This window comes from Parus major, chromosome Z (assembly GCF_001522545.3).
Source record: "Parus major isolate Abel chromosome Z, Parus_major1.1, whole genome shotgun sequence".
NCBI lineage: Eukaryota > Metazoa > Chordata > Aves > Passeriformes > Paridae > Parus > Parus major.
In genome coordinates, this window is record NC_031799.1 from 53,945,332 (window position 1) to 53,969,638 (window position 24,307).

General features: G+C 35.8%; 1 protein-coding gene across 2 annotated transcripts in view; it reads left to right on the forward strand.

Moving 5' to 3' along the window:
* Window positions 1–24,307, forward strand: part of HSD17B4 (hydroxysteroid 17-beta dehydrogenase 4) — a 59,001-nt gene that overhangs the window by 14,385 nt on the left and 20,309 nt on the right. For both annotated transcript variants that reach the window (XM_015653353.3, XM_015653355.3), the window contains exons 9-17: window positions 845–936; window positions 1,530–1,554; window positions 3,185–3,313; window positions 8,969–9,075; window positions 9,755–9,988; window positions 10,400–10,451; window positions 11,759–11,830; window positions 13,299–13,402; window positions 16,078–16,143. In XM_015653353.3, the coding sequence (XP_015508839.1) occupies window positions 845–936; window positions 1,530–1,554; window positions 3,185–3,313; window positions 8,969–9,075; window positions 9,755–9,988; window positions 10,400–10,451; window positions 11,759–11,830; window positions 13,299–13,402; window positions 16,078–16,143 (881 nt within the window). The remainder of the gene's footprint in view (window positions 1–844; window positions 937–1,529; window positions 1,555–3,184; window positions 3,314–8,968; window positions 9,076–9,754; window positions 9,989–10,399; window positions 10,452–11,758; window positions 11,831–13,298; window positions 13,403–16,077; window positions 16,144–24,307) is intronic.

Genomic DNA, 24,307 nt, shown 5'->3' on the forward strand with positions numbered 1-24,307 from the left:
CTTAAAAATGAGCTTCTGTTTACTTTAGTTTTTCTATTAAAGGAGTACTTTTAATAAAAGTTTTCCTAGGTCTTTATCTGGGAAGATCTGGATATAATTGAAAATGCTTGATGACCTTTAGCTAAGAAACAGCTATATTGCTACTGCTGTTGAAATAATATTCTAAAAGCTGAAAAGGGAAATTAAGCAAAGTTATTGTTCAGACAGTGTATAGAATATGATATATAGATATGTGATAAGAGCTGCCTGGACAACCACACTGTTCCATGACAATGTCTCAATTTTCAGATAGCTTTCTATTGTGGTAGATGTCACGAAAATCCCAAAATAGGATAGATATGTAAATTTGGCAGGGCTGATAATTCTTTGGAAAAATCAGCATTTCCAAATGAGATAGTTCTTAAACAATCAGCAGCTGCAATTATCTTTGTAATGTCAGACCTATATAGCTGACTAGCAGACTAAAAGAAAAATTGCTCAGGTACTTCTGTCAGGATTATGTATAGCTGTCATGTCCTTGTTTCAGGCTGCCTGTCAGATGGAAATTTAGGAAGGCTGTCTGGCTTTGCAGTCTGCACATAACAGTGTTCTCAACAGTGAAACAGGGTTTCATTTCTCTGGCTGAAAAGCCATGTCATGGGATTTGGCAGCATATATGTATTTCACGAGATGTTAGAATTTATTGAATCTTCAAATATTTCATTTATCTTGTCCTTTTTCATGACAAAATGCTATTGATAAAATTCTCCTAGTTCTGCTGGTCATAAGAGGATGTTAGATTAAATAATTCGGTGAAACTGTAATGTATTTCTACTTCATGATTCCCCCCTCTGATTTGCTCTAGATCTGGTCGATGCTTTCAAACCAGAATATGTTGCTCCTTTAGTAGTTTGGCTATGCCATGAAAGCTGTGCTGAAAATGGCAGTCTGTTTGAGGTAATTATTTTGTTTCATTTCTTCTCCCTCCTTCCCTCCCTTTGCTCCTTCCCCCCAAAATCAGTTGTTTGTTTTACCTTATCCAGCCTTAAACTATTTGCTGAAACTAAATTACCATGTGTGAACTACATACTCAGCATGACAGAAGAAATATTGATCTGGTTGTGCAGTATTTGACAAATACTTCAAGCAGCGGCAGCCTTGTCAAGCTCTGGGCTGTGCTCAAAATGCTACCAATTTGATTGTTACAATTCTTATTGTACTCTTTTAAGGTTGAAGAGATACCAAAATTCAAAAGACATTTTTGTTCTCAAACTCATTCAAACATAGAAAGTAGCTTGCAGGAAGGAGTAATTACTTTATTATGATATTCATTATAGGTATTGGTTTCAAACTGCTAACTCATATATTGGATGAAAAGTTTTATGTTGATCACATTCAGGTGCTTAAGTAAATGTTAAATACAACCAGCAGTAGTTCAGAAATTTTTAATATATTGAGTTTGTTCTGGAGTATAGTTTTGTTTCCTAACTCTACCAAAACTTTGCTTTTTGACATGTCATAAGCTGATGATATTCTTTTTGTCTTGGCAGGTGGGAGCTGGGTGGATTGGAAAATGTAAGTACTTTATGTTGTAGGATTGATGTTTTTGGAATTGACATCAAGACTGTGCAAAGTTTCTTTAGACTTAGCCTGTGTGCTCAAGACATTTTTTGCTCATGTGAGATGAATAAAAGGCTAGGGTTCTGAGAGAGCTGCTTGTATTCAGTAAAAGTCAAAAATTGAACTTCTTGTGGAAAAACTGGTAACATAGGTATGTGCATTGTTATGCTTTTGAACTATCAGTAACTGAAAAATCTACCTAAGTAACTTTAACTCTTGGATCCTGGGCATAAATTGAAGTAGAATTTGTGGTGGTAAATATACATTGCTGCCTTTTCTTGATAACTTCAATTTTTAATTATATAATAAGTATCACATGCTGATAAACAGGCATGTTTTTAACTTCTCACTTTATTTTTTTTCATTGCTTTCCACCTTTACATATGCTTCTGTTAAAAAACTAGTGTATAAGCGTGTTGAGGGAATTAGTATTCTTAAATAAGCAGTAGCTATGCTACCCGTATATTTTCCTTAGTGACTCCAGGAACTAGCTTAAATATTAATGTAAGGAAAACTTGCATGTAATATTGAGGACTTAGGAGAAGAAAAAATATTCAGTGTGTGAGATGTCTTGACTTTTTTCTTAAATTCTTTGAACCTAGTATGAGCATTGTTTTCATAAACTGTACAACTTTTCAGACTACATGAGAACCATCACTGGGGTGGAAGTAGGGCTGTTAATTCAGGAAGTCATTCTGCTTTCTTTTATTTTTTTTTCTCCACTTGATAATCATTTCTAACTAATGCAAGTGTTCTGTTTAACTGCAATAGTGTTTCCAAGAACTGTGGTAAACAGATTGAAAGAAGCAAGGCAGCAGGGCAAAACATCTTGCTGTCCTTCACAAGCAGTTAGGTTTTAATACAGCTGAAAATCTGCACTTTGATCAAGAGAAAATATTGTTTTTCATCATTATAATAGCTATTGTTGAAGTTACTGAAATGAAACCAGGTTGTTAATGAGGTACTACTATGGCCTTATTCATTGCCTTCTGCTAATTAACAGCCAACCCAACATGACTTGTTAAGTATTAGAGTTACAATCCAGGAAGTCTGTATTCTTATGGAACTAATTTTCACATTGGCCTTACCAGTTTGTCTCAGGTTACAGTATTGAAATAGAACTTCAGGGACCATTTAGAGGTGCTGGCTACTGGTATTAAGGTTTTTTTATAGCTAACAAATGGTTTCCACTTTTTCTCTGTGGTTTTCCATGCTTTCAGAAGATTCCTAAGCATTAATAGTCAACATCATGTCAGAAGAAAAAAATCTGTAAATATATATTAGCTACAACTTTTCAGTAGACAGAAGCCTAAGACTAGTATTTCTGGAGATCGATAAGTCTGTTACAGCTTCAGTGAAGCTTAAAACCAGTGCTATTCCTTTTCTAAATGCTAATTAAAGCAGTGAGCCCTTTTAGTCCAACTGGAAGTTGTACTGGTGAGTTAGATTGAGTTAGATTGGAGTACTTAAAATGTTTCCCTCATTGTACCATCTTTGAAGGTAGTGGCCTAGATGAAACTTGTCTAAAGAATTTAAAAGCTTCTTTGATTGTTATTGGAACTCTCTGGCTGATGTTTCCCATTAGTGCGCTGGGAGCGATCCTTGGGAGCCATTGTCAGAGGAAGGAATCAGCCAATGACGCCTGAAGCAGTGAGAGATAAATGGGAGAAGGTGTGTGACTTTGATAATGCCAGCAAACCCAGAACTATCCAAGGTAAGGGAGACTTACAAGTTGGGGCCATTCAGCCTGGGGAAGGGAATGTTTTTGGGAGACCTTACTGTAGCCTTTCAGTACTTTATGGAGGCCTCTGAGAAATACGGGAAAGATGAGACAAATGTATACTGCTGCAACAGCACAAGGAGTAATGGTTTTAAACTAAAAGAGGATCATTTTGGATTAGATAAAAGAGGGAAGAATTTTACAGTGAGGGTGGTGAAACACTGGCATAAGTTGCCCAGAGAGGTGGTGGACGCCCCATGTCTGGAAATATTCAAGGTCTGGTCAGACAGACTACTCAGCAAACTGATTTACTTGAAGATGTCCCTACTTGGGAGTTGCTGGAGGGTTTGACTAGCTGACCTCTAAAGGTCCCTTCCAACCCAAACTATGTTTTGATTCTGTGTATGTGGATAGCTTGGGTAAGCAAAGCTTCAAAATCTGTAGAACTAGAGAATTTTCATGTTAATGTATTAACATTAATCATTTACTGTTTCAGTATGGTCAGATCTTTCTAAAGCAACTGCTATATTCATACCTATAGCATTAAGAAATTATTTATCTTCACAGTTTCCAGAGAAGTGACATTGTTGTCACTGTAAGCATTAGAGTCAGATGACAGTGTTTTATTTGATTGTACCTACATGCAGATAGGATAGTGTAATAGAGAGATTGTGTTGTCAGTACTGGAATCTTGGTTTTTGGTGAACATTTCACTACCAAAAAGCTTTGATTAAGTTGTGGGATACATCACAGCAAAGAAGTTCTTACTGTGCCTTTTATTCTTGGGTCATATCACCCCCTTGGCTGGTGACCAAAATGATTTTCTCTTTCAATGCTTTGTTTACTCGTTCTTTGCCAGCATTTAAGAGTGCAGGGCAGGAGGGAAAAAGGCACCCTTATGTACAATGTCGGTTGAATTTTGAAGATACTTAATTGCACAGTAGATGTCTAAGCTGTTGGTTCAGAGATCCATTAGGACATTTTGTTGAAAACCTTAAAGACATGTTTTTAGGTGCCTGTACCAAAACCAGAATAGGACACACTTTGTCCTTTCCTTCGCATCTTGGCACATTGGGGAATGTAACCATCCAAACAGTAGTTCTAGGTCACCTTACTGATCTTTGGCTTACAGATACCCTGTTTCCAAACCTATGCAAGTTTATTCATGTTCCCTGTTCTGTTATGGAATGGTATTTATAACAACGTAATTCCAGCTTTATCAATTATGATCTGTTCTTGGACCTGTCACATGTACTATGTTACTTTTATGTGTTGCTAGAAGAAAAGTGTTATAGATGGGGATTTATTTTTAAAGTTGCCTCAGCATTATATATGGTATTTCACATCTGCCAGTTGATGCTATGAGGAGAAAAAACCAAAGACGATTTTGAACTTCAAGTGAAAGTGCTTACAATATAATATGGCAGGTTTCAACAGTCAGGAAATCATAAACGTTACCTTGGCATGGATCTTCCATGCCTTAGCTTCTGTTTTGTTATGAACTTAGTTAAGATACAGCTTTTTCCTTCCAGTGCTATTAAGCTAAAGATACTGAATAAAAACTTGTGCATTAATTGTTGTATTGTGTATTTGTGATAATCAGCTTAAGGGTGGAAGAAAATTTTTGTTAGCTGAACAGAATTTTTAGTTCTTTTAGAAGTTTCTTCTACCATCAAATTCTTCACATTATTGCTTGAAGGTATTTGACTGTGAAATAAAGGAAACAACTTGCATTAAAAATTAAAAGGTACAATACCTAACATCTGCAAGTTTAAACTTTTCCTGCAGATTTCCTTAATTTGAGTAATATGATGTTATGAACAGCATTTGTGTACTAAGCACTACATGCAGTAGGAAAAAACCTCCAAAAAGCAATTTGAGAAAGTATTTGCTTTTAATGTAGTAGAAAACCCTGTAATCCGAGATGCTAATCTTGTTTCTTGTTTTAGTGATATTGATAAGAGATGCTTGACTTTGACTGTATTCTGTACATAAAGCAGAAAGACCAAATTAAGTGTGATGCAGAAGCTTCTACGTGTGTGGTGCAGGGTGCAGTAGGTCACAGTTGCACCATGAACGGCATGCTGGTGTGTTTTCTCCTTGCCTTCATAGTGTACTATGTGCTCTTGCATCATTGTCCAGTTCTTCCTGTTGTGGAAAGGGAATCAGACTGTGTTGTGGTAGGGGCAGAGGACAGCCATCTCTGTACACAGTATTCTGTAGAAGTTATTGCACAAATTAGTGTGTTGTTCTGTTACCTAGGGAAGCAGAATTTATTGTGTCTATCACTTGTGTGAGCCACTCTGTCTCAAGCAGTGGTGAAAATGTGAGCCAGTTTCAGCTAAAGGTCTGTAATGGGCTCTTAGAAGTTTTTGTCGTTTTTAAATTCTATTAGAAGCTATCTATTTTCAGAAAATAACTTGAGTATTCTCATTGTATGACTTCTGTCTCTTAAAAGCTTATGTCTGACATAGAGCAAATTAATGTAAAACACATTATGTGGTTTGTGTATATATATATGTATGCACACTTTGTGTATATATGAAGAATTTGCATAAGAGAAGTGTTCTAGCTTCAGTGTCAGCTTTCTTTATATGTGAAAGAAATATTTTGTGCTGTTTCGTCTGTTAAGGGATATGGTTCATATGCAATGTCACCTGTTGGAAAATGAATACTTTTGGTAGGAGATGCCCTTTGTTGTAACTATTTTCAGCCTTTGTTCACCAGCTTAATCTTTTCTTTCTGTCTGCTAATGATTTGCTGTATAGTAGCAGGTCATTCTGAGGTGAACATACAAGGTTTTATAGTTCACTGATAGTACAGCACTTAAAAAAAATACCCCTGTACCAATAATAAAATAATTGTGTGAATTAAAAAATTTCCTACTGGGTTTGTTTCTGCCAAATTTATGCCCTTTGGTACAATTGTATATTTCTTGGGTCTTAAAAAAAAAAAGAGAAAAAAGTTTGGGAATTACCATCCCATCAGCCTCAACTCTGTGCATGGGAAGCTCATGGAGAGCAGGGAGGTGATTTGAGACAGCCAGTACAGATTCACCAGTGTGAGTCCTGTCTGACCAACCCAGTTGTAAGTGAACGCCTGTGAATATCATCTGTCTGAACTTGTCTAAGGCCTTTGACACAGCCCCCCATAACATTTGTCTAAATCACTAAGATATGGATGTCATGGATGAACTGTTCAGTGGAGGAGGTGTCTCACATGGAGATCACTAATGCATGGTGTCCTTCAGGGGCCTGTATTGTGAAATGTGTAATAGCTTTATCAGTGACATAGATAAGGTATTGAGTGTACCCTCTGCAAACTTGCTGAGGGTACACCAAGCTGAGTGGTGTGGTGACACACCTGAGGGACAGGTTGTCATTCAGAGGGACCTGGACAAGCTTGAGGAGTGAGCCCATGGGAATCTCATGAGCTTCAGCAATGCCAAGTGCAAGGTGTTGCACCTAGGTTGAGGCAAGCCTCAGTATCAATGCACGATGAAGGCATCAGAAACATCCCTGTGGAGAAGGGCTTGGAGATACTGGTGTATGAAAAGTTGGACAGATGCTAGCAATGTGTGACAGCAGCCCAGTAGGTCAATTATATCCTGGGGAGCATCAAAAGAAATATGTCCAGCAGATTGTGCAAGGTGATTCTGCCCTCCAGAGGTCTCCTCTCCACTTGGAGTATGACATCCAGCTTTGAAGTCTTCAGCACAGGAAAGACAGACCAGCTCTGGAGCAAGGCTAGAGGAGGGTCACAAGAATTATCAAAATGACAGAACTCCTCTTCTAAAAGGAAAGGTGGAGAGAGTTGGGTTTGCTCAGTCTGGAGAAGAGAAGGCTTCGGTGGCACCTTTTTGTAGCCTTTCAGTACTTAACTTTTTGTCAGGGCCTGTTGCAATAGGATGAGAGGTAATGGCTTTAAACTAAGGGTTGATTTAGATGAGCTATAAGGATGAAGTTTTTTACAAAGAGGATGGTTAAACACTGGAACAGGTGGAACAGGTTTTTCATAGACAGGTAGTAGATGCCCCATCCTGAAAACATTCAAGGTCAAGTGTGATGGGGCTCTGAGCTACTTGATCTAGTTGAAGATGTATCTGATCATTGCAGGGGAGTTGGGCTTGCTGACCTTTAAGGGTCACTTCCAACCCAGACTATTCTATGACTCTGTGATCTCCTTAGTGTTCAGCCAGGCACTAGCCAGCTCACCAATTTTATAGTCCACTTATATCTTACATTCTGGAAGAAAGACTCCTTGAAAAAGAGATTGTAGTATTCTGCACCATTATTAATTTACATGTTACCTTTTTACTGTTGGTCTTAATTATGAAAAATTATTTTGTTGAAAATGCATGCTGTTCATCTTAAGGTCTCCCCATTAAAAGTGTATATATTCCTGCATGTAAGTAATTTTTTGGCCATGCCAAGTTGAGGAAACATTCATTTGAACTCATTGCTTGGAGGTCAAACCTGTATTCTCCTGTGAAGATTTTAAAGCAATGTGAAACCTTCCTTCGATTCATGCAGAAAAAGTAGAAACAATCTGTGACTTCTCCCAATAGCTCTGTATTGCTTTTCTTTTATTCACTTAATGAATGAACAAAGGGATAAAAAAAGTTACCTTGTAAAAGTTTCTTATAAATTACAAATCTTGTTTTGCACATTTTCACATTATTTCAATGTCATAACCTCATGTCATATTGTGACAGACTTGTATCCAAAGAGAAAGCTTGTCTTTGGCAGAAGATATGACAAGATAGGTGTTGTGTCTTAGATGTTCCTTTTCTTCACAAGATTCAGGCCACAAACAAATGTTATGATGGCAGTAAAACTGGCAAGCCAGAGATAGTTCAGGAAAACAGGATTCTGCAAGAGGGCATGCAGTTACCTTGCAGGGTGTTTAGAGTAGTGCTGGGTGATAGAGCAACAGTGCGTCAATGCAAGTCAGTATGGGCGTAGGGTTTTGAAGTGGAGGGGACTCTCAGTTAAGGTATTTAATGATTTTGCACTCCTCTGATTTAAACACATTTTTATTTTTCTGTGCAAGATTCTCATCACTTTTTGTTTGAGTCTTTCTAATGTTTAATATTGATTTTAGCCCTATTGAGCTTCAAGGAACAAGCTTTTCTTGATGGCCTGCTTTTGCCATAGCTGAATTCAGCCATGCATCATCTCATTTATAATTTTGTCATTGTTCAGTCTCAGACTTATTTGCTTTTCTATCTATCTATCTGATTCAGTAAAGAGGGAGACAGTCAGGAGGTTAGACTTGTGACTTGTCTTGCAAATAATTTTCATGATAAGAAAATCAGTAGTAATTTTCAGATATTTGCTTCTTAGACAATTGAAACATATAATGTTCATTTATCTTCTCCTTTACACATTGAGATAGCTGTCATGGTTTACTGGCAGGTGCAGAACTGATGGAAGCTTTGTAGAAATCACTTTTCCTCTACTTTTGTGTGGATGCTTGCAAGATACAGCACCATGCTCAATTTGCAGATGTATATTTACTGTGTTTAAAGGCAAACTGAGAAACACCAGGCTATGTCTCATTTGCTGATTGATGTGTATTATGTGTCTGTAACTGGAGTGTGTCATGTATAGTTATCTGACAGTGAGTTTTTTCAATTCCTTTCTCTAGAGTCCATAAGTGTATTGAGTGATGCTCTAAGTCAGATAGAGTCTCAAGGGAATGTTTCTATGAATTCAACAAGCTCTGGATCGGTGGTTTCTCCTTCTGTTGACATGGTAAGTACATCTGTCTACCAGATGCACTCAAAGCTGGGTGAAAACATTGAGCAGAGAGACTTGTGTTGCTACCCAGCTTCTACTCTGGCTTGCTGTCTGCAAAAAAGAAAGGTGGGGTATAAAATGTGAAGTAAGGAAGCAGAACGAAAAACATCTCCTGATTCCACTCTCTGTTTTTCCTGTTGATGATAGGAAAGGTTATGACTAAATAGACTGGATAATGGAGAATCTAAGTACTTGTAAGTTCTGCTAAGCCTCTTGAATTAAAGTACTATTCAGAAAAGCAGGAGCTTGTGTATTTCTGGGCAGCACCATTTTGCTCTGGTTCCTTCTCTACAGATAATTTTTCATTGTTTCAGTCTTATTATGGTGCTAATTATTTCAATTGTGGTTTGTTATAGGAAAAATCTTATGCACTGCTGAGTGCAGCTGTATAAAGTTACAACATTTATTCTTGAGGTAGCTTGCTTAAGCAAGGTATAATGCCTTGCATTTGAGTTGCTTGTATTACAGTGTATACATAAATAGTTTATGGTGTATTTATTACTCATGATTTGTGTACCTATGACTGTAAAGAAAATGCTCAAGCATTAGTTTTGATAGAAGTATTACAGAAATAATGCAAGTTCAGTATTAACTGTTTTTGATTTTTTATTTTATGCTAACTTCTTACTTCCAGGCAAGTGTTGTTGGTCGTGAATTGGGTACCAACGTGTATAAATACACTCACTTGGAGCCTATTCTATATGCACTTGGTGTGGGGATGTCAACTAAGGATCCAGACCACCTAAAATTTCTCTTTGAAGGAAGTGAAGGATTCTGCTGTTTACCCAGCTTTGGAGTAATTCCCGCTCAGACATCAATGTTTGATGGTGTTCCTTCTCTTCCAGGACTGAATTTTGATATCACAAGGGTATGGAAGAGTAAATTATCTAGTTTTGCTTGTGTATCATATAACTGAAAAGTGACTTCACTTACGTCTTTGTAATATTGTTAAGTTCCTTTTGTTCTAGAAAAGTTCAGTGGTTTGTATTCTTACATCCTAAGAAATTATTCATTCACTTCACTTGTATAATGTGTCTTCCTATGATGAGATGTATGATGAATTCAATATTAAATTTTACTTTGTATTCACTTTGTATTTTTTAAACCATAAAACTTTATTTGAAAATATTTTGGGGATGAAGTTAGAAAAACAAAAGAACAAAATTTGAATTTTTTTATAATTTGTTTTCTCTGAACATTTTCTAAAATAGTTGTGTATTGACTTGGGGGACAAAGCAATCTATTGATTGTTGTTACGGCACTGTATTTCTTTACATAGATGCTGCATGGTGAACAATATCTGGAGCTTTATAAACCACTACCAACCTCAGGTCAGTCCTGTGTTGCTGATTTGTTTTTCATTATGACAACAGTTCCTTTAGCCATATTGCAAATGGAAATAGGGAAGTTTTTTTTCAAACTGTAATACTGCATATCTTTTTTACAAGAAGTGGGGGAGAAGAGAGGTACACTGTTGTGTTCTTGAAGGAATTCTGAAACTGTGTTTTTTGACATAAAGAATACTGTAGTATTCCTACAGTATACTTCATAAAGTATGTGTAATCTTTGATACAATAAGCAAATACACTACATACCTATGTATTGTTCATCTAATTTGATACTAATTACCAGAATGTTAAAATATTTCAGTAAGGTTGTATCTTAAAATTTTTGGGATATTTACCTAGGGATTCTTCAACATTGATTATGTCTGTATGCCTGTAAGAGGATAAGATTTAAATCATGTATGTAAAAAACAAATAGACATCCTAAGGAGGAGGCTAAAACACATTTACTTTTCTTCCTGTCAAAATTATCAAGGTATTACTTACTGCAGTAGCAAATTCTTTTCAGAGATGGCTGAATTTTCCAAGATTACACCATCTGAGACTTGTTACTTTAATTAAGGATATGCATGTGTCTGTATTTATTCATTAGTAGCTTTTAAAAATTAAGTTTTTGAGAGTGTAGCAAAAAAAAAAAATAAAATTGCAATCTGAAAATAAATGGTAGAATTTCTTGTTGAAACAAAAAGGAGATATCTAAAAATTGTATTTACTATGAAGAACTCTGATGATTAGTAATGGATTGCCAGGACTTCATAAAAGTTTTTGTTCTGCATTCTGTAGGCTGATTTATAAACACATGGTATCTCTAAATGTCTGTGACAAACTTCAGGGACTCCTGTGCCCAGGCTGTGAGATAGGCTTCTCTTCCGTAGGACTGTGGTTGTCTCAGCCCTCCTGAGGGCAATCCTTAAATGCTTGGAGCTATCTTTGAAGATAGCAACATGTTTGAGTCTAAATAGTGATGTGTTTAGCTCTGAATACATGAACTATAATCAAATTCTATTTTTAAAAAGCCCCAAAAGTTAGAAAAATACCCCAAGCAAAACAACACTCAGATCTTCAAACCAAGATTTGCAAAGATTCCCAGACACTGTTGTTATAGTCATGATGATTGTAATTAATGTGACTATTACAATTCTTAGGATGTTGATAATAAAAATTACAATAATAATAATAACAACAATGATGATAATAGTAGGTAAGGAAGTTAGTAAGTAAGTGTGAAGAGCAATCTGTGGGCTTCTTCCTGAAGTAAAAGGTTACAATGTGTCTTTGTTCTTTTCTTGCAGGAGAATTAACTTCAGTTGCAACTGTTGCTGATATTCTGGACAAAGGATCAGGAGCAGTCGTGCTAATAGATGGTAAAATAGTTTTTGGCTTTTGATGGGGGTGCAGTTATATTTATTAGGCTTCACTTTTTTACTAGCTGTATCAATAACTGCCAGCCCTTCCACGAAGACTTAGCTTATTAAATCTCAGTGAGATGTGGCTGTGTAATTGTTCTTCGTCAGTTAATCTACTGAAATAGAAACTCTTTCTTCCTGTGTAGGTAGAACACCATGCAAACTGATCAAAGTGTAATTGTTCTTGGGTAGTTAGCATGCTGAAATAAGAACACTTTCTTCCTGTGTAGCTAGAATAATGCAGTATGCAAACAGATCATAGTTCTTAACAACAATAATACTTTTCCCTGCCTGAAGGCAGCCGGTTTACATTCCTCCACTCCACAATAAGAGGCATGTTTACATATGTTTTGTGGTTGGTTTTGCACAGGTTAATCATATTGTTATGTTGTGTAGACCCATCTGCAGAGCATTGATCTTTAAGAGCATGTCCTGCATTCCTTTTTTTATGTCTACATCATTTTATTCTAAAAAAAGCCCATTTCCTTCCTCTTCTATCAAAGTCAGAGAATGAGAATTTCTCAAGAAGTTGATAACTTGTTTTCAGAATCTTACTCTCGTTATGTGTAATTATGTCAAAGTCCTTTGGGAAATCAGACAGAAAGAGTAGGTTTATAGGCTGTGAATCTCTAAACACTGTCAGCCTTTTATTCTTTCAGTGAGTAAAAAGGTTTTTACTGACCATTCTTCATAGCTGTGTTTTGCTTTCATACTGGGCTTAATATGAAGCCAGTCTATTCTGGCAACATGCAAAAGTTCTTTTTGTGAGCAGAGTCTCAGTGGTTTTTAAATTTCTACTGTAACTGGAAATGAACATTATTAATAAAACAGTGCTGTGAATTCCAGTCAGAGGTGTAAAGGAGTGAAATAGATATGAACTAAAATAGGAAGCTCAATCTCAGTTCAGTGTAAGAAATCTAACTTGTTCAAAAGAAGAAACCGGTGACCTTAAACTAGAATTCTTCTCATAAAAGGTGCTACACTTTTTTATAGGAGTTAATAATGTGCTTTACACACTGTGTATTCTCAATAGCTTTTAATACCTCATATTTCTTAGTACAATTAATTACATTCTGTAATTAAGTAAATTGTTAATACAGTAGGAGATGCTGAAATAAAACTAATTTCAGTTCTATATTGTCAAATATTTTTAACACCTTGAATGTTGTCACCATTTTGATAGCTCATTTTTTAAATTTTAATGCCTTCATATAGATAAAGTTCATGATATTATTTGAAACAGATCATTAGTCTTCCCTACTAGGGAAATGCATCAGTGCATTGTGAAAGTGTGACCACTGTCCCCTCAGTTGTAAAAGTGAACTTTGTCAAGTTTCTAGCCGAACTTGGCTCTTGTAGCAACATATACGAGTTGTATGAAAAAGGAGATTGAAGATAATATATGCCCTTCTTTTTTGTCTTTCAGTGAATACCTATAGTGGAAAGGACCTAGTGTGTTATAATCAGTTCTCCTTGTTTTTTGTTGGAGCTGGAAGATTTGGTGGAAAACGAACATCAGAAAAGGCCAAGGTAAATCCATGCATTTCCATATTTAAAAAATACCAAATACATAAAGACTACTGTCAGCACTGCAAGAAAAATATTTGGTATACAAACTAGGAAGTATAAACTAGCATTTAAAGAGTGCAGCTGTACAAACTCAGATGGGATTTAAATACTTTTGTTCACTGCAGAGCCTGAATGAAAAGGTACTGTTCAGGTCTTGGGAAACCAGTTGTTTTACTTTAAGAGTTAGGGAGAAAAGTGAATTGATAAACATTACACAGATGAGACATTCCTACACTGAAATATTTGAAATGGTAGAATATCCTAATGGAAAGCAGTATTAGGGTTCAGCTTGCAGTTTCTAGAAAAGATCTCTAGGTGTAGCTCTTTCTAAATCTATGTGTTTGTGTGAAAGAGGCTTGAAAAGCTTAAAGAAGAAAAGAGAAGCAATGTTATAGTTTGGAGCTGAACTTCTCTGTTTTCAGAGAGTTAGCAAGTAGCGAACATTGTCACATGGACACCGTGTGTATGTCGAAATGCTTGGGTACCTGCCATTGTCCCCTTCAATATTGTGTTTGAGGGCAGTGTCAGCTGTGACTGCATGATGTTACTGTGAGCTAGAGCCGTGAGGCGCTACAGTAATAAACAGTTGAATAGATAATATCTTAAGCTCAGTGTTTTTGAACGTTTATATTGAAATACCTAGGTTTCATGTATGTGAAATACTGCAGGTGATGTTCTTTGGGGTTTTTGGATGTGAAGTTACAAGTTTTTTTTACTTAAATCTGTATCATTATATAGAAGTTTCATTGTGTATAAACTTTACAAATCAGGTGCTGAGATGCCTCCATGCTTCAAAGATCCTCTGTGTAGTATAAAAAAATTCACAGGAAATTGTTGCAGTATTTTGAGGTCTTTGAAGGAAGCCTTAATTCTTCTGCAATCAGATTTTATAAGCCGCACATGTAAAAAGCCCTGTGTTTCAAGGCTAACCTATAGTGATGACATCAGTGAGTCCAGTGTAGTGCTTTGGCACTACAATGCAATGTTCTTAAACATTGCACTTTAAGTAACTGCAATTTCTTCACCCTATTTAGTGAATTGTGAGAACGTTGCATACATTATTTTACATTTTAAAATATGAAGAATACCTGTGCCAGGCAGCTCCTTCCCATGATAAAAAAAATAATCTCCCAAATGTAGTCTTATTAAGACAACACAATAATACAGCAATTTCAGCAGAGGCATCAGCATTCAAGGTGCTGGTTTTCAGTAATGAATTTGCTTTGGAAACCTTCCCAATTAAAAAGAGTTTCATACCCCTCTGTGGAAGGAGAAATGCCAAACTGAAAAGACATATGCTACAGTGTGTCTTTTTGTCACTAAACACTTTTATTGTATTTGAAAATTGTATTTCAAGTCAAGAGGAATAGATTTCCAAGCTGAGGTCTGTGGTGAGCAACGCATTGTCTAAGTCATGTCTTTTCTTAAGTTGAGGGTTTCTTGACCTGTGGGTAGAAGAGTTTCATTGATTATTCACATGTTGGCTAGTTTTAATGGCTCAGTAGGTCAAGTTGAATTTATTTAAACCAGCTGGAAATAGATTAGTAAATCATGCTTGTTTAGAAAGCCTTTTTAGGTAATGTTCTTGTCAAGCTGATTGTTTAAGTCCACTGTGGTTCTTGAACAGACAAGAGGAGTGCTGTTATCAAGTCTTCTAGTCAAGAAGTGGTCTTGCTCTGTGTCAATAAACAGGGCAAAAATAAAATAAAAATAAAGAGTCTTTGCTTTTATTAGACATGAAACTACACAGACACAGTACTTCTTTTATTTAAGACCTTTTCTTGTAAAGACCTTACAAAAATTAAGACAAGTAAACTTACTACAGCTGAGAAACTGTTTGCTTCATTTAATTTTGGAGCTTATGGCAGTTTCTTTCTCAGTTTTTTTGTTTGTTTTGAAAACACAAGGAGTTGAGGAGAAAAAGAGATTTCAGCTACTGTAATAGCTTGAATTCATTATGGTGTCCTTTATGTTTGTCATGATCTAGGATGTTCTCTGTCAGTTTGTTGATAAGATTTATGTCTTTGAAACTGAACTATGAAGCTGTAGATTGCAGAAGGAACAGCTTTTTTGCAGTAATGTGGGGTTTAATATGCAGCAGTATATCTTATTTGTATAATTGCAATAAAAAATGTAAAAAAAAGTGTAAAACAAAAAGGTGCTGGAAGCTTGTAAAGGTGAAAAGTAATGTAACAGTCCTCAGGTGAGGTAAATAATTTTGTTCCTAATTGTGCCTTTAAAAGTATTATTTTACAAGCTTCGTTTTCGTTTCTGTGTTCCAAAGCATATTAATATTCTGTGAGACAATTGTTTTCTCTGAGTGAATAATTCTTGCTTGGCTTTTTTTTTGGATAATTTGGAAGAAATGTTACCAAACTCATCAGGTGAATCGTGTAACTGTAGGCAAGATCTGATGCCTGAGAGTCACTGTCTTTGTGAGGCTAACCTTGATAAGAGACCTTTTCTGGACTAAATAGCTTTTTCTATTTGTCCATAAATGTAGAAAGGATAGGAGCAAGCTTACCAAATTGGTAAATATTGTTTGTTTTTATACTATAACTTGTATATTTTGGAATTAGGTATCAATAAAATATTTTTGCTTTGAAAGATTAATAATACTATTACTTTTGCTTTAGTTAACAGCAACTCCACCCAAGAGACCTCCTGATGCTGTAATTTCTGATGTTACAACAACTGATCAGGTAAAGCTATGTATTCTGTAGGTGTGGAAATCTTGGTTTTGTTTGGAGAAAGGAGTGTTAAATGATGTTAACTAATAGTTCAGATTTTCTGATATACCTCAGGTGTTTATATTTGATTACTTATGTTTATGTGTGTGTATATATGTTGCAATAAGGCAGGCGGGATTCAGTTTCTTCATGCAGAAAAAGCCCATTCTTTATTCACATAACTCATTTTCATGCAGTTTTCACAGACCTCGTGTGCAACTCTAACTGGCTAGTAGTTTTCTTGCCACTTAATTAATTGATTAAAATGTGTTTTGTGTGTACGTGCTAAGACTCTCTCTTACTCAGGTGTTTATATTTTTCCTTTGTGGATTCTCATGGGACAGATCTTTAGTTACTACAGGTGCAAACAGAATGACATCACCATTACAGGTTGCCGGAATAGTTTATTGTGTTAACTGACTTGAATTCTTGTGAATGAATTCTTCTGATTCTTTCCTGTGGGAACTTACAGGCCAGCTGGTAATTCAGCAGAGCAAGGCCTGATTTTATAAGGCCTTTCTTTTAGAGTATTTTTACCTGTATATGACATATATATGTGTATGTATGTATGCATAATGCTAATTTTTTTTCTAGCTTAAGACAGTGTGTTCAATGTATTGTGTAAAACATTTTTTTCTTAAGACTGATGAAATTTTATAATTGTTTATTATAAATTTTGCACAGAAGTAGGAGGTGAATGTTTGTATTCTGTTGTACTTTTGAGAAAAACATTCAGGCTTCCTGAAATTTACACCACATGGTGCAACCAATCACATTGTGACAAAAAAAAAAATGCTTGCAGCTCACAGTTTTGAAAAAGTTAAATTTGTGTAGTAGGAGGAGTGAAGGGAAACCTGAAATAGTGACAGATAGCTGTCCAGGTATGTTTCTATTAGTCCACATTCCCACTGGTTCATGGGCATCTGCTTTCCCCAGGCAGAAACCTCTGCGAAGAAGTAAAACCTCCTTTCCAGGTAAACATGCAGGTGTCAGGCAAAAAAGACAGGAAAGTCAGGAGCTACCAATGATACGACACTGAGTGGTGTTTCCAAAAGCAACTTAGTCATGGCAGGTGGCTGTAGCTTTTGAAGATGGAGTTAAAATATTGGGCATTAGTTGAACTGTGGAAATTGTTGACTCTCTCTGATTATATATGGAGTAATTACGTATCATCCAGCTGATTCTTGTGCTTGAAGTCCAAGTTAGCCCTACCTACTTCAACTGGTAAAGAGCGCCAAGATCAGCATTTTTGTTTATGTCACTGATATTCTGGCTGCCTCCTAAAGTTCACAGCATTGGTCTAGGAGGTACAGGTGTCTAATTCTTCTCATTGATTCTCATTCATTGAAAATTGGCGAGGTGAGCATCAGGGAATGGTGAGGGAGTACTTTTCTCCTGGCAGGTGGCTAAATGTAGTGGAAGGTGCTTTCTAGCAGCTGACCCTTTATTAGATGAGATACAGCACCTCTAAAGGTCCACTGTTTAAAAGTATTTATTTTGAATCTTGGCAAGATTCTCCACTGCATGATTATCTTGGAATTGATTCCATTCTCATGAATTTTTACATGGTATTTATGATTGCCTTTTTCATATGGTGATTCTAGTTCCTGAGCCTTAAACCCTTATCTCCAGAATTGTTATTGTGCGTAAAATGCTCAAAGTTCATTAGATTTTATAGTTATAGTAATATTACTATGGTAATGTAGTAATGACACTATAATGCAGAAGTTGGGAAACTTTCTGTTGCAAAATTGATTCTTGGAAATAAAAAATATCAGAGAGTAGCCACTTGTGTTTTTTTAAGATCTACTGTGACAGGTAGATATATAAAGAGAATTATCCTCTAGTTAGAAGTTAGAGGAGCCACAGCCATTGGACTTTGATAATCACAAGAAGGCTTCTGCACTAAATTTTTCAGTAGCATCTGTGTTTCAGTGATGATGATAGAGGGGGGAGTGTGTAGCACTCAGGAACTTTATGTGCACTATAGACTTTCATGGGGAGGACAGCTTGGGAAAATATTTTACGTTTAACAAGATATTACATTTATGTGTCTGTCGAATGACACGTAACTGCCCAAAATCTTCTTTAAAAAATGGAAGCTGGCACACAAATTGCTTCAAAATTTCTGAATGTCTTAGTGTTTAGATGAAAAGTGTGTTGGCAGAAATGACTGTTGCCATTCAACTATTGAATTGGTACGGGGTATAAGACAGACTGGAAGAGTCAGTTTGCAGATGGCCTTTGATTTAACTTAAACTGTACTAATGTCTATTGATAGTTGTGACACTCAGTTTTTGTGTTACCATAATTACATGGCTAAATGGCTCTTCATAATTAGCATTTTTCTCCTTTTCTTATCATGATCATGTAGGAAACCATCTGATAAATAGACTTCCATGCATATTTTAGAAATATTTACACTTCTGTCTTTCACTGAAGATAATGACTGGTTACCTTGAAAGTGTATTCAGTTCTAACTCTGCTGTGCTGGTTTTTTTCCAAGAGGAAGAATATTGCAGACCAGATGAAGTGCTGCTTAGTGAGGAGGACACTAGGAATGGAGGGCTAAATAACTGTTTCTGCCCATCAGAGAAGAGAGGTTTCAGCAACCTACAGTTCCTTGAAAAATCTTTGTGCTATGTGACTGTTGAGAACAAAATAATCCTTTTGGTTAGTGGTATCAAAGACTAATAGCAGGAGGTATAATATATGTTTATCCCTCTCAGATCTGTTCCCATTTCTGAGAAGTTCTTTAAATTCCAGCTACTGCTTATGAATGAGTTGCAGTACCATGAAGTAAGCTGCTTAAATGTAAAAATGGCCAAGAAAAAATTAGAATTATCTGGTCTTCTAAAAGCCTTTTAAGCTTTACTTTGCATCTTGCTGAAGAAGGACATGAAGTATTTCTTCTGTATTCATGAATTCTTCTGCAAAGAACTAGATGACAGTTTTTCCATCTTGCCCTGTAAAGATATGTGTGTGTGGGGTAGTATTTTTCTAGATTGTTCTCTCTCTGAAACCTGAACTTCACTTTACTAGACACACTGCTATAAATCTTTTGAATAAATAGACTTTCTGACAGAAGATCAAGACGTCTAGGGGGTGTTTGACTATTAGCCATTAGCAAGGAATGAATCATTCAATTTCAACCCTATAGGGAATGTTTAATGTAGTTACAGAGCTTTTGTCCTGACAGTTTTCAAACTGGGGGCTTAAATTAATCAATCAAACTGATTTTGCTGAATGGTTACTAATGCAATGAAAAATAACAGGCAGAGAATGACCTGTATCTCTGGAGAATTTTGTCTGCATATAGCTTTCTCTCTCTCCCTAAATGTGTTTGTTTCTTGGGAGCTCATTTTCTGGTAGCACGTAAGGTAAGCTACAGTGCTTATGTAAAGTGGATAATACCTTAACTACTACAAGTTGTATTTGAGGAAGGAAACAAATAAAGTCTTGAACTTGCTGTGGACTTTCTATGGTTTGTTTTTTTTGTTTGTTTGCTCATGGAAAAACTAACAGTGTTCTGATACTCTACAAGTTTCCTTCCAAAAAAACTTCCCTCTGTCTTCAAATATCAGAAATAATATTCAGAATACACAGTGTAGTGACAATGAATAAACAGCAAAACAGTAGTGCACAGAATGAAATTTTTCACCAAGTCAGTTCAGTTTTACTGTTTTGTTTTCTTTCACCTTTTTCTGAAAGCTGCCTGTTTTGTTTGCAATGTGGCAAAACTAAAGCTGTAGTATGTGGAGTTTGCAAGACTTCCAAGTTTTTGTTAATGTCAGCTCATCTCAATAGAACATCTAGTAATTTTACAAAATATTTGCCAGTAGAAAAATTCTGTTTGCTTGCAACAGTGTCAGATATTTCTCTAAAGCATTCTTCCACACTGAATTCTCACTCTGTGTGCTTAATGTTACTTATATTGATATGGAGAAATAGATGTGACAAAAAACTAAAAAGCAACATTTAGACCGGTTTTGAAAAACATGGTGTCTCAACCTGTAGTACTTTTGAACCAGCTGTGTACATGTGACTGTGAACCCTTCAAGACTCTGCAATGCAGTGTTGTGAACTATTCCATGTAGGTTTCTGATTTTTCCATGTAGCTTGGAGTTCTCAAGCACATGGTACTTCTGCTCTGAGGCTTCCAGGTTCAGACAGTTTGGCCATTCTTGCTTTCAAGGATTTTTAAATTCTTCTTTAGAGCTGATGAAGCTGAACCTGATACTGGTTGGTTGAAGGAGCTTATTAATATCCTGTCATTTTTAAATTGCTTTAATTTGGAAACCTGTAATAGTGTTTTAAGTGTTTTTTGTCTAAAAAGCTAAAAATTCCAGGTAGAGGTTGTGGATTTTGTAGTCTTAATCTGCTTTGTGTGCAATGTTTAATGATACAGTTTTCAGTGATGCAGTCATGAATGGTGTGTTTGTTTTCCTCTTCTTCAGAAACTCCTTCCACTTGCAAGGAAAAAGCTGTAGGCATGAAATGAGACAGTGTAGGAAGTCAGTTTTCCTATGTTACTTGTTGCAAGAAGTTACATTCTGGGAAGTAATGAGAGGAAAATTATCTTGTGATAATTAGAGATAATTACCATTATCTCTAAATTATCAACCATTAGAGACTGGTTGGAGCGGCAGTTGTTCGACAATGAATTTTCTGTACTTTGTATGTGGGCTACTCGTCCAGATATCCCAAAGCACTCAGACATGGGTGCTCCTTAATCAGTAACTGGTAGGAGAGGATTAGGCACAGAATTTGCAAGATGCAATTTGGGAGTAGGACTAGCTGGAGGATGTCCGAGCATCACAGGCTGAAACTGAAATTCACAGAAGCTGTGTTCTGAGCTTGTAACTTGTACATCAAAAATGTGAGGTGCTTTAAAAGCTAGGCCTTCAAATTTTCCATTGGAGAGCTGAAATTTGTTTCTACTGCTGACAGTTACAACCTTTTCTCCTTGTAGTTGCTAATCTATAAAGCAAGGATGTTTGTAAATGTTTGAGGCATTGTAATTGTACAGAGAATGTTTCAACGAGTGGCATACAGCATCAGATAGTGATTTTTCTGGATGTGATACTGTTAGCAGCATAAAAGAGAAGTATATACACACTGTATAAGTGAAAAGGATTCTTTATTCATTAAGAGATTTGAGAAAGATTCAATAAATCATATGTAGACTAATCTAAAAAACTATGTAAAGCCTTCTGTTCCAGCTATAAATCAAGCATTGATTGGCAGGATGTGAAGAAATTGATGGTTTTTAGTGGTTAGGGTTGTTTTTTTTTTTTCAAACATACACTTTTTATTTTCTTTGAAAGAGGAGAAAATAAATGGCCCCTGTCCTGTTTGAAATAGTGCTATCAGCATCCTGTGATTAAGACTGCAGGAGTCACCTTCCCTTCCTGAGTCATTCTCAGTCCTGCAGTCCTGCTCATGCTGCTGCTACCTGAGTTTTTCACTGTGTTAAATTTGGTTAAAATTACAGTTTCTAATGTAACTGGAAACAATTGTGAAGACAATTACGCAGAAATCTAGTTTGTTGTAAAAGGGTGGACTTAACAGTAAAACTAAGAAGAATTCCTGGAATGAAAGAGGGACGTGGAAAGGATTTAATGAATGCTTAATGAATTAGTAAGCTAAACTCTACTGTGAAATGTTTTCTGTCTGTTGCCAGTAGGTCTCTTATTATGAGGCTTTATGTCTGTGGATGGCATGGTAAGACCCTTCCAAACTTCTGTGTACTTGGAATGTGAATCATTACCTGTAGAAAGCCATCTTTTGTTCTACAGTCTTCATGTGTTTTATTCCTAATGATATGTAAATATTTGTGTTTTTAGAGAATTTAGGGAATGATGAGGGAAGAAACAGGAAGACCAACAGATCAATAGCTGGATCTGAGCCTGGTGTCAGTGGGAGAATTATGGCTTTTTTGATCAAAGCACAAGTATTTTTTAGTACAGTAATTTTGAAAAGTATTTGGTACAAGTATTGTCTCCCAAGTAGTGCTTATTATCACTCTAAATAAATGGTTAGTTCTTATTAGAGTTTTCATAAGCAACAGTTTCATAGCTTGATTTGAGTTTTGGGCTTAACACAGAAATTGGTTCTTTTTTTAAGATCCATAAATTGAATTTTCCAGTACTGCAACTAAATGTTCTTTATCTAGACTTAAAATTTATTGCAGCAGCTCTTTTGTGAAAACAGCCTCGTGACAGCTTTTGTAAAAGTTCTGATTAGCTGAAGAATGACAGTTAGACCCTAGAATTTTAATTTAGCTATGAAGATACTTAATTACGTAATAATTTAATATTTGTTTTTTTTTTTTTCTAATTCTTGAGTAGCAATTTGCTGTTAGATTTCAGACTCTTTTGAAAGAAAACTTGAATAATGAAGGTGGATAACCTACTTCATAGAATTCTGTTGAAGAATTCTCTTTAGATTGTCAGATTTAAATTTACTTGTTTGAAAAAAGTTTGGGGTCTGATAACCTTTTTGTCATTTGTTAACAAGTTTCACTTTGCAGAAATGGTACTCCCAGAATTTTTGTATAGTAAGTGTTTGTAATAGTAATTTGAAAGTCTGTCATTAACGTCTTTAATTTATTTGTGTTTATTCTTGTTGGGAAGATCAGAATATAATTTTTTAATCATGGCAATTTTGACAAGTAGTTGTAGGGCTTGGATTATGGTAGGGTTTTGTATATTAAGGTGATAGAAGAAGAAAAGGTACTAGTCTGGCAGTCAATTTGTTTAGGCAATAGTATTCCTTACTGACTTTGTTTCCTCCCTTTATCTCAGTAAACTCTATATAGTCTTAAAAAAGGCTATAAATTTGTTAATCCATTTGAAGTTCCCCAAAAATAAGTAATTTGTCATTTTTAATAAAAAGAGACATTGTTAAGGGAAAGGCTTCTTGCATATTTGTCATGCTACTGAAAAATGACTAATGTTTTGTGAAGTCTCTGTCAGAATATGTAAGTTGAGGCTAAATTTGAAAAACATTTGATATGGACAAACAGAAAATGCATGAATAGAGCAGGGTGGGGAAGTTTTATATACTTTGAATTACTTAAACACTGTGCTGAATTTGAGCCCTTGAAGCATCAACACTGCCATTTTAACTGGAAACTTTTACTGATCTTAATGTGAATGAGAGCCCATTGGCACATGCAGATGAGATTGTGAATGTTATCTCCACAAGATAGCCTGACTACTTTTTCTCTTAAAATAAGCTGTAAAACATTCATACATACATACATATGTGTCTATGTCCATACATACATGTATTCATATATGCACTCATTTACTTGGTAAGGTAAGCTTTGTGTAGAGGTATTTTTCTACCCAGTTAGAAGGGAAAATACATGGATAGTTGGCTTCCTTTTTCATTAGCTTTACCCTGACCTTTATTACAGTCTGCAGGAAAACTGAAAAATTGGCACAGACAGGTTTGATATTGCCTTGTCTTTTGTGGTCTGGCAGAACTCCTAAATTGTTAGGAAATGAGACTTGACAGTTTGTGTTATTAATTGGAGAACAATTTAACCATATTATGACTGACTTGAACCTAATACTGTACATCAATTGATTCTTGTAATCCTCCAAGGATGCATATTTGGTTGGTTGCTTGCATTTTTCTCCTCTCCTCCCTCCCCCCGGAGTGCTGTCACTTGCGAAATGTTGAAATGTCCTTATTGGAGGAATATAAAAAGTAGAGGCAACAAGGCATTAATGCAGTTTTCATTGTGACTAATTTATATAATGAAGATTTACCGAAGATGATGGTAAATGAAATTTGTTGACAGACCTGATTTGGCTGCACCAAATCTGAAAAAACCCTACTGTAACTGTTTTATTCAGTTCTGCTGTGTTTTTTCTAGCTGTGACCAGTGTCACTGTAGTTATTGGAAATACAAAAAGACAAATATAATTTCCCAGATTCATATGTCAGGCTTTTAGTTAAGTACATTGACCATGTTTAATTCTCAGAACCAGTTGTTTTCTAATTGCTTCATTTATTTTGCTAGCAAAGCGCAAGTATTTTTTAGTACAGTAATTTTGAAAAGTATTTGGTACAAGTATTGTCTCCCAAGTAGTGCTTATTATCACTCTAAATAAATGGTTAGTTC